The sequence below is a fragment of the Condylura cristata genome, unplaced genomic scaffold, assembly GCF_000260355.1.
Source record: "Condylura cristata isolate star-nosed mole 26May11 unplaced genomic scaffold, ConCri1.0 scaffold00021, whole genome shotgun sequence".
Classification (NCBI taxonomy): domain Eukaryota; kingdom Metazoa; phylum Chordata; class Mammalia; order Eulipotyphla; family Talpidae; genus Condylura; species Condylura cristata.
In genome coordinates, this window is record NW_004567122.1 from 1,598,755 (window position 1) to 1,608,830 (window position 10,076).

At 65.8% G+C, this 10,076-nt stretch overlaps 2 protein-coding genes across 2 annotated transcripts in view; one reads left to right on the forward strand and one right to left on the reverse strand.

Moving 5' to 3' along the window:
• LOC101618604 overlaps nt 1–6,345 on the forward strand; it is a gene marked incomplete at its 3' end in the record, with an annotated part of 9,439 nt that extends 3,094 nt beyond the window's left edge. The window contains exons 4-8 of the mRNA XM_004686461.1: nt 271–312; nt 600–831; nt 2,678–3,302; nt 3,559–3,703; nt 6,133–6,345. Of these exons, the coding sequence (XP_004686518.1) occupies nt 271–312; nt 600–831; nt 2,678–3,302; nt 3,559–3,703; nt 6,133–6,345 (1,257 nt within the window). The remainder of the gene's footprint in view (nt 1–270; nt 313–599; nt 832–2,677; nt 3,303–3,558; nt 3,704–6,132) is intronic.
• A 482-nt stretch (nt 6,346–6,827) lies between these two features.
• PPA2 (pyrophosphatase (inorganic) 2) overlaps nt 6,828–10,076 on the reverse strand; it is a 29,480-nt gene continuing 26,231 nt past the window's right edge. The window contains exons 11-12 of the mRNA XM_004686462.2: nt 7,974–8,010; nt 6,828–7,032 (exon numbers count right to left, since the gene is read on the reverse strand). Of these exons, the coding sequence (XP_004686519.1) occupies nt 6,992–7,032; nt 7,974–8,010 (78 nt within the window). The 3' untranslated portion in view covers nt 6,828–6,991. The remainder of the gene's footprint in view (nt 7,033–7,973; nt 8,011–10,076) is intronic.

Genomic DNA, 10,076 nt, shown 5'->3' on the forward strand with positions numbered 1-10,076 from the left:
CAGGAGCCCCGAAGGGCAGCGGGCTCGGACCCCGCCGAGTGTGGGAAGCCAGGGCGAGGGGCTCTCACGGTTTCCGCGGTCGGGCGTCCCGCGCTGCGTGCAGGGCTCTCGGCTCCTCTCCCGTCCCGGGGGCGAGGTCAGCAGGCTGCATCCCGAGGCGCGGCGCCGCACGGGCCAGTGCCAAGCCCTTGGGGCTGCCAGAACCCCGGCCGAGCCAGGGAGGGCCCCTGAGCGCGTCCGTCCCCGGAGAGGCCGGGCCCGCGGGTGCAGCCGGCTCTGTGCGCGCTCCCGCTGGCCCGGGCTGCTCCTACGGTGGGCGGGTTATAGGGAGCCCACACGCAGGTGCCGCCCCCAGGTCCCGCGGGCTGGCAGGTGAGCAGCCGGGCACACCTGAGCCCGCCAGGGCTCAGGCGGGCTCTGGCGTGGGGGCGGCGGCGTGGAGATTTAACAGCTCCCAGCCTGTGCTCGCTTTCTCCACGAGCCTTGAGCCGAGGCAGGTGTGCGGAATCGGCAGCTAATCGCCGGCAGGCGTGGGCCACGGCCCTCCGCGCTCCACCTGGCGAGCTGCTGCCGGCTCACTCGCGGCTCCCACCTTAAAGCATGGGGCCGCGGCCTTCCCCGGGCAGCTCTCCCGAAGGGGCAGCCGCCCCCGGAGCCGAGTGTTTCTGTTCCACGCAGAAGCCCCCGGCCCTGTGTCGCTGGGGTCTGAGCCTGGCCAGGCTTTTGCACCACTGGCCTCTGTGGCTGACACCTGCGGCCTGAAGGTGCTCTGGGGGGGCGGGGGCCGGGGCGCCCGATGGAGGGGGGCAGCCGATGGGGCCCGCGAGCTGAGTGCGCACACCTGGCCTGGGGGCGGAGGCTGTAGGCAGCGTGGCACAGGACGGCTCTGCCGGACAAACGCCAGAGAAGACGCCGCGGAGGAAACCCAGAGCAAGCGCGGGCGGGGTGCGCAGGGGGCCCAGGGGGCCCTTCACTCCCGGGGTGCGGCCGGGGCGCCGGCTCTCCCTCATGCGGCCTGAACCCAGGGACTGCCCGGCCTGGGAGGCACAGCTCGGGGTCTCGCCTCTCGCTGTTTGCTCCTGGACCTGCTCTTGCCGTCGCATTTCCGATTTCCTGTGACTTCCAGCTCCCGCGCAAGCTCATACTCGTGTGAGGAAACGGCCCTGGGAGCACACACGCCTGCCCACGTGGGCTGGAGGGGGGCTCTAACCGAAACCCCCTTTTCTCCTAGTAACGGCGGTGATGTTCTAACGGTATTTTGCAAGGAAAATAACTGACGAAGCCTCTCTGTGGACCGCGGCCTAGGGCGGCGGGGTCACCCACCCCGCGTCTCAGGTGTGTGTGGGGTGTCTCCCCAACCCACCCAGCACAGCCGGCGCACCACGTGGCTCAGGGCCATTTGGGGGGGCTCTCACTGCTTACACCGCCAGAAGTCGCCAAACCCACAGGGGCTGGCTGCAGGCATGTATTGGATGAGTTGTATCCCACGCCATGGGCTCCGGGTGCGGCTCAAGATGACAGCCTGTGACATCACTCCCCCACCCCCCAACCCCCATGGAGGAAGCTGAACTTGGGGAACAGGCCGCCAGGACAGGACGTGTGCAGCCCCAGGGTTTGCACCTTGAACCCCAACTCCTGACTTGAGGTCACGTCGTGCACAGCCTTGGAGAACGATCTCTAGGAAGGGGGCTGGTGCCTTCCATCGAGAGGTCAGAGGGTGACGCTCTGGGGGCCACGGGGCCGCTCGCAGGGGCCAGCCTGCCCCCACCCTAGAGTTCTTTTCAGGTAGTTTCATTTTTAAGTTTCTTCAATGCCCGAACTACTCTCTACCACTACCCAGAGGCTGAGAAAGCGCCGGTGTGAACCCCCACAATCGCCTCCCACTGGGGAGCACATGGTGGGGCCTGGGGCCACAGGCCAGACTGACAGGGAGCCTGAAGAGCACCCACTAAACTCACGGGGGTGACAGCTGGGGGGAGAAATCCGATATTATGTGAAAGGCCAGGCATGTCAAATAAAGCAATGGCGGCTAAGACGGGCCCCCTGAAGGTGAACACGCTCAATCCAAGTTCCTGCACCGAAAGCTAGCACCTTGGTTCAGGTTCAAAATATACAGCGCCGGGGTGTGCTGGGCCCCCCCACAGGCCCTCTCAGAAGTGGGGGTTCAGCAGCATCATTTAGGAGCCAGCAGGGGAAACTGGGGCTCATCAGAGGCTGCACCTGGAGGGGAAACGAGGTGGACCCCGGGCTCAGCTGGCCGGGCATTTCATTGGCTCACTCCAGCCCCAGCCAATGCGGTGGGTGCTCCGAACAGAGAGCGAGCCGACCAGCAGTCCCTCCGGTGCGCCCCTCCCCGCCGCGGGTCCCCCAAGACCCAGGGTGGCCATGTCAGGGCCCCAGGATGAGCAGAGCAGGCTGCGTCACGGTCCTGCTTCTAGGAGCTCGACCCCCCTCCACTGCCGGAAAGGGAAGCCTCGGCCTGGGGGAGTGGCCCGGCCAGCGAGGATGGGGGCTTCGGCGGAGGATAGGAGATGCATCCGCGGAGTCCCCGAGGCGCAAATCATCCCTAGCGAGGGAGAGGAGATGGGGAGCGCCTGAGGGAGACGGGACGTGGAGCGGAGCTTCGCCACTCACTGGGGCGCACTCTGAACTCAGCTGTCTCCCGCCCACCCTGCAGCCCTTCGAGAAGGGCGGTGGCCTGGCCAGGACATGCGTCCACACCGGGACAGCGGGGGCCTGTCCAGCCACAACCTGCAGGCCCCTGCGTGCCTCCCCCACGCTCCCCACCTCCCTCTCCTCAAGAAGCTGTGTGAAGACGACCCGTTTGCACGCGCGTCCTCGCACGCCGTCCTCGCGCTCCGTGTCATCAGCCTGGCGCACACGAGCGCTGTGTCAGGGAGAGCACAGGCCCCCGCGCCCGCCGACCTGTGTGCTTCCACCGCGGGGCGCCAGCAGGGTGGCCTGTCTCGCGGTGCAGAGCCTCGCTCTCGGGGCAGGGCCGCGGCCCCGGGGGTCCTGCAGGGCCGAGGCGCCGCCAGGTCCTGGCCCGTCTGGACGCCTGCACAGGCGCGGGGAGCCCTGGCCGGCCGCACAGGCCCGCGCCCGCATTCGCCACCCCGGGACCCTTCTCTGCCCTGCCTGGCCGCGCCGCTGCGGCCGCTTTGTGAACCAACCCGGGGCCTCGGCCCGAAGCGGAACACAGCCCGGGGGCGAAGTCCGACAGCGCAAGTGGGAAGCTGGAGCGCGGGGGGGCACCGGGTCGCACTCGCACGCTCGGGTGTGCGGAGCCGGCAGCCTGGCGGGTGAGCGCCTCCCTCCCGACAAGCCAGCGCGGCAGCGAACCCCAGTCGTCTCAAGGCAAACGATCAGTGCACTTGGGTTCTGAACTCGGAGGAAGTCAGAGGCGTTCACTGCCCGTCCCCGACTGTTCATTAGCATCGTCTTCCTTGCGGAGACAGCAACACCGCTGCGGCTGCAGGTGCAGGGTGCGGCCCTGCCCCCGCCCCCCCTTCCATTAACGGGGCCTTGAGCTTCTGAAAATCGGCACCCTGAGATAAGCGGGTCGGACAGCACCCCTGAGCTCGGCTCAGCTGAGGCCCGCTACGGCCTCACGGCCGGCGCCCCCACGCGAGCACACCTGGCCCTGGGGCAGACGCGGCCGCGGGCCCTCAGCTGCGTCAGCGCGGGAGGAGCGAGGCGGCAGGTCAGTCGGCGGCCGCGTCTTCTGCAGCTCCAGCCACTGCTCGGTGCTCCTTCACGGCCGCTGGAGTAGCTGCCGCCCAGGCCAGCCCAGCACACACAGACGGGGCTCCAGGGGAGGGGGAGCAGCCCAAGCCCTGCGCCCCGGCCGCTGGCCCCAGGACCGGCCTAGGCGGCACCTTCTCCTGGGGCCACTTTGGGTCAGACAGGAAATTTTCGGACACCAGGGGATTGGCGGTGCTGAGTGCCCTCCCCCGGGTGACAGGGCAGAATCGGGATTCCAGAGACGAGTGGGCCTGGGGCTCGTGGGCCTCGCCTGCCAGCTGCGGGCTCTCGGCCTCACGGGGTCGCCGTCCCATGCAGCCCCGTCACAGCTAGTCCGTTCTGGGCTGGGGATGCCCCAGTGCTCCCCCCACTGCAGGCAGGGGTTCACCTGCACGCGAGCAGGGCCTGACCTCCCAGGCACAGGTGGCATCGGCTGAGGTCTGCGCTTGGCCCCCACCACCCAGGCTGGGCCTCCAGAACTGAGACGCGCAGTGTCCACTCGTCCGTCCTTGGAGACAGTGGAGAGCAGACAGAGCAGGGCCGCCTGGCCCCAAGACGTGGATACCACACCCCCACGTGGGTAATTTTTCGCGACAGCTTACTGACCTTTTGATTGAGAGAGACCCCAAGGGGTACGTTACCTCGCGTCTGACGTCGCATCATCATCATCTACCCGGACACCTGGTCTGTGCTCAGCACGCCTCTCCTGCTGCTTCTCCTCGGGACCGCACGTCCGCTGTGCCTCGTCTCCTCGGGCCAGCGGCAGTCAGGCTGGGCTGGGCGTGTCCACACGAAGGTGTTGTTCACGCAACCTGAACTTTCGTCCCTGGCCGTTCGAGGAAGCTTGTGTGAAACCTCTGAAAATGCCTTAAATACTGAAAATAGGGATGAGCCTTCCCAGAGAGCCCACTTTCTGCTCCCATTTATTCTCTTGGGGGAAAGAAACGGGGCAAACTAGCCATTGCCTCAAAAGGCTGCACGTGGGACGTGGCGCGCCAGAAGGCCAGCACTTCCCCACTGGGGGACCCTGCGGCAAAGAAGACTGATTTGGCGAGGCGTGAACGAAACTCTCAACGATGAGTAACATTTCAGGGCTCAAGAGTGGCGCCACTTGGGAAAAAAAATATGCAACGTTCATCTTGTACCTGAAGAGTTCCGAGTTCCGAGTACAGAGCCGGGGCCCACGGACGCTGAGGAGAAGGTCCACGAGAGCCGGCCTGGGCTGGGGTGCCTGGGGTCCGCGGGGGACCTGGCGAGGGGCGCCGGCCGCGTCTGCCCTGGGCGACGGGGAACCCCTGGCCTGAGGCGGCGCTTCGGGCACTCGGGAAGGAGATGCGGAGACCGCCGGCCCCGCCCAGGGCGTGAGGGCCGCACAGCAGAGGGCCGGCCGGCCGGCCAGCCATGCGCCGCGGGGCCAGCACAGGGAGCTGCTCTGGTCGCCGCGGGAGGGCTGGGGGCTTGGCAGCAGTGTGTGACCGTGAGCTGAGGCGGTTCTGCCCCTTCCGCCTGCACCCCCGCTCCCTGCAGGCCACAGAAACGGCCCGTGGGGCCCTGGGCACCGGCCAACGGGCTGTGCTCTGACCAGGAAGGGCCACGCCCACCTGCCGCTTCCACCGCGGCAAAGCTGCTCTGCCCAGCGGCGGCGGCACCGGCGGGGCCAGGACACTGCCTGGCCCGGCTTCACGGGCCCCTCCGCAGCGGGGGGCTGGCTTCGGGGTGCTGGGACTGCGGGGGCCACGGCCCCGCGCCTCGGACCGCCCGGCCCAGTGGCTTTCACTGGGCACGGCTCGAGGGCCAGCATGCCCTCGCTGGGTCCCACCGGGACCTTGTCCAGCCTTAATTTAGTGTGAGCTTCAGGAAAACGACCGACCTTTACGCTTTCTACTTCCCCCGAGACTGGGAACCCGTAACATAGCGGCGGCCCTCCGAGGACTCAGCCTTCTCCCGCTGCCCCCGCCAGCCCAGCACCAGGGCCTCGGGGAGCCCGTCAGAGGCCTTCTTCAAAGGTGGACCGCACGATTTAAGCTGGGCTCCCGTGGTCAGGACCCAAGCTTTGCTCTTAGCTATCGTAGGGATGGACGGGAACACGCCGGCAGAACAGGCACAGAAAGCTCACGCAGCGGCACCGTAGCTGGCAAACAGGAAAGACACGGAGGCCTGTGGTGGACAGCAGCAACGGCAGGGGAACGTCCCGTCTGACAGGGAAATGGCCACTCACACGGGGCCAGTTCGCCCCACTGTGTCAGTGAACGCTGACCTGCTCTCCCAGTGCCGTCTGCCCGCCCGCTGTGGCTGCGAAGGCGGGCTGGTCCCCTGGCGTGGACGCCGGCCCTCGTATCCAGCAGAGGCCTGGCAAGTGGTCACTGTCGGCGCGGCGGCGCTCTGCAGGCCCTCAGCAGTGTCGGTGCAGGGGCGCACGGGGCCCAGGGAAAGGGGCGCGGCAGGACGGCGCAGGCACAGCTCAGGCCCGGAAACCGCCTCGGGGAAACACTGCGAGGCCCAGCCCGCTTCGGAAAGCAGCGGACACGGCGCCGAGGACGGCCAGGAGCGCGGCCAGGCCGCCGCTGGGACCGGGGAGCAGCGTGGGGGGGGGGGCGGGGTGAGGGGCAGGGCCGCCGCCAGGGGGCGCCAGAGGCGGGGGGCCCCCCCCCCGCGAGGCTGGAGACGCGCAGATGACAGGAAGAGACTTTCGGAGGTCCTCATGAGCGAAGCCATGGCGCGGTGGGCAGGAGTCCAGGGCTCAGGGGCACATCCCTCCCCGAGCAGACCCTCGAGAGCGCCCTGGGCTTCTCACAGACGCGGGGAGCAGCCCCAGAGAGACGGGGGCTGCAGGGCTGGATGCGAATCAGGAACCATTCCCGACAGCGAGCAAGCGACAGAGGGCGAGAGAGGCCGCGTGGAAAGAGGTCATGTGGGACGCAGGTCAGAATCACACGGACAAAACCTTGTCAACTTACTGCAGGCGTGAGAGCGAATCAACTCAGCGGGCACCTTCAGGCACAGCCCTCAGAGCTCACGCAAACCCAGGGCTTCCATACCTGCTGATACGAGGCAGACGCTTCTCTTATCAGCGACTATCCAAGGACATTCCAAATTTCAGTGTTTATTTATAAATTGCATTATCTCAACAAGTGTGGAATAAAAGGAAGTTTCGACGGGAACTCAGCAAGACTGCCCTGGCCTGCCTCGGAGGACTGGGGAAACGGGGCCCTGGAATCTTTAGAGATGGGATCTTGATAGCAGAACTTCAAACGTTCCCATTCTTGCCAAGGAAGTGCCACACTTGGTCTGCGTTTGAAAAGGGGGAGAAAGGTGTGAGGGAAGGGGTGAGGAGGGAAGAGGTGGGGGACAAGACAAATTAAATTCAGACTGTTAGGAAGTGTCCAGGAAGAGAAAACCAGTCACAAGCCTAGCAGGACACACTGCTGATCAACGCTAAACTAACCCCCTGCGTGCCGGTCCCAGGTGCGCTGACGGGCTCACGCCGTACATAAACCACACGGCAGAATCTCCTACTTGGTTTCCAGGCCGCATCAGTCACTACTGAAAATAAGTCAGTGCCGTCATGAAGAGGCTGGCAGAACCCCACGCGCCAAGGCCCGGCCGGGGACCGCCCTGTCTGGGCCCTGTCTGGGCACTGCTCCTTTCCCTCCGTCGCGGAACTCGACTCAGTTCTCATTTTTCCCTCCGTATTTGCAAACTGAACACACTTCCAATGTTTTACATTAAAACAAAGCTTTTCAATATTTCAAAATACAAATGATACGAGCATATGCCGGTGTTTTGAACATTTTATGGCAGAACATTTCTGTTTCTCATGACAGTTTCCAATAATTGCAATCAAATTATGGTACTCTGAATCCTACTGGAAGCTAAATGTTGATTTTATAGTCTTCAGTCCGACCAGTGACTCACTAGAACGATGAGAGATGACCACGTTTTCCAGACTCAGGATGCGCGGAGTCTTTCTAAATTTATCAAATCACCTCTCACCGCACGTCACACAGAAAAGTCACTGCCTAATTAAGCTGTTTTCTAACCTGAAAGTAATAAACCAGCTGCTCTTCCTTTTCTGCCATTAAGAAGACATTCCACCTGAAAATGTTAATGACTGCTTACAAAGTATTCTACTCAGGGCATATGACTTTTAGATTCATTGACTGGGGAGGGGGCTGCTACTACACACAGACTTCTCGATCTAACGCCTCAAAAGCCAAAACGCACCGTACCTTCCTCGTTGCTCTTCCTCCCCGCTGAGGGCCGCACCTGAAAGGGAGAGCAGAGTCACCATCCAACCAGCACACGCAGGTGGAAACCAACCAGAGGTTTGCTTCATGCAGTTAACACTGAGTTCACACACAGCGGGGCTCTGGCCTGTAAGAAGTAACTATTCCTCTTCACCCCTTATCACTGCTTGTCCTCTGAGATCAACAAATCACCGAGTCAAGCAGCAGCAGCAAGCCGGCAACTATTTCCTGTGATGACTCCGCGGGCTCACCCGAGGCTGGAGGCTGAGCACTCCCGCTCACAGAGGCTCTGAAGTCGAAGAGCCCCTGATCTTGAGGCCGGACGGAGGCAGGGGGTGAAGAGCTCACCCCCAGCACGGCAGCCGGCGGCCGTGGCTGAGTGAGCAGGGGTGCTGTGCTGCCCGGCGCCCGCCCGCGCGCACGGCCTTTCTGAAACGATTTCCCTGCTAATGAGAAGCAGGGAAGCTCGTTAATCTCGACAGCCCTAATTAGGACTCCAGCCGTCCGGCCGGCCCTGCTTTCCTTCTGGCACGCAGCGTGGCGGAGTGAGCGTGGCCGGCGACCCGCGGTGGGAGGTGTTGACCGGGAGTGGACGCTGGCCCGGGCCGGCTGGGGCGTGCTCAGGTCTCCCTCTGCTGCAGTGGTTGGGGACAGAGCCCCGTCTTGGGGGGATGGGGAGTCCCATCTGCTCCCCACACCCACCTCCCTGGCTTTCTTGGGTGAGGAAGCCCCCTGCCGGGCTGTGCTGACACCTGCCCAGGGTTGGCTGGGCCCAGCCTGGGGGCGGAGGACGCGGCCCGGCAGCTCCGGGAGAGGCGGAGAGGGCCGAGGACCCAAACTTGCCCTGGCCGGGGGCCCCAGGGCCACAGAGATTCCCTCTCGGGGACAGGCAGGGATGACAGAGACAGGCCCTCAGAGGACGCTCAGTGTCCTGGTGTCTGGGCGGTGTCCTGGTCGGCCAGTGCTGCGCTGGAGACCTCCACCCGCCCTCTGCCCACCGCGTACCCCCCGTCTCTCCGCCTGCTCCTTCCGGGAGCACCAGCGGAGCAGGGCGATGCGGCGGGTACGGCAGGGCTGGTGGGGAGGGCACCTGGGCACAGGGGCGCGGCCGTGCCCCTGAGAGGGGCGGCCCCTGACCCCCCCGCAGGCCACATGCTCCACTGGGCCGCAGGGGCTTCTCCTCGGGCGCCTTGTCACTGGACGTGGCCCCGGTTAGCGCAGGGGGGATCGCCTCACCCAAGGTCCTCAGCTCAGTCCCACCTGCAGAGGCCACGCACGGTCAGGCGTGTCCAGGGGCCCCCAGGAGAGCCGCCTGTCATCCTGGAGGCCCGCCCTCACCCCGAGCTGCCCAGCGCCGGCCAGCAACGGGGTGCTGAGGCCCCTGCCCACCCACCGCGGGGGCTGCTGCGGGGCTGTGTGGTCAGCAGGCCCCTGCAGGCCAGCTGGCCAGTCGCCTTGGACGTTCCCCACGGGCACTGCACAGCAGACGGGCCAGGAGAGCCCTCCCGAGCAGACAGACTCCGGGGCGTTTCTTCAGTGCCACAGCTGACCGCGTGGCGCCTCTCACGGTTTCAGGGGAGAGGGGGTCATTTGGGCAGGGAAGTGGCTATTGATGGAGGTGCATGTCGCCGCGGCCACCGGCTCCAGCCCTGCCGCCCCTCATCCCCGGGGGCGCCCCGCTTCCCGGGCGCAGTAGAGTCCACACTTCCTGGCTGGGGCTCCCTGGCCCTGGCACCTCGAGGCCGGCCCGGGTTGCGGTCCCCACCCCGCCCGGCCCGCTCACCACCAGCCATGCCTGTGCCCGGGCCATGGGGCTGCCTCAGAGGGCGGGGCCAGCTCTGCCACTGCGCTCCGGGGCCTGTGGGGACCCCCTCTCTGGGGGGCTGCCTCTGGGGCACCCCGGGAGGGCGGAGGCCTCCACCAACGGCCGCCTCCCCTTCCTTGCGGGGCCGCCTGGGGCCCCAGCTCCGGCCCTGTCTGCCTGCCTGCCCGCCCCCCGGCAGGCTGGGGGCCCGCGGCTGCTGGCTTGGCCAGCGGGGCGCGAATGGGCAGCTGGGGATGGCGGTTCCAGGAGACACCATTCGC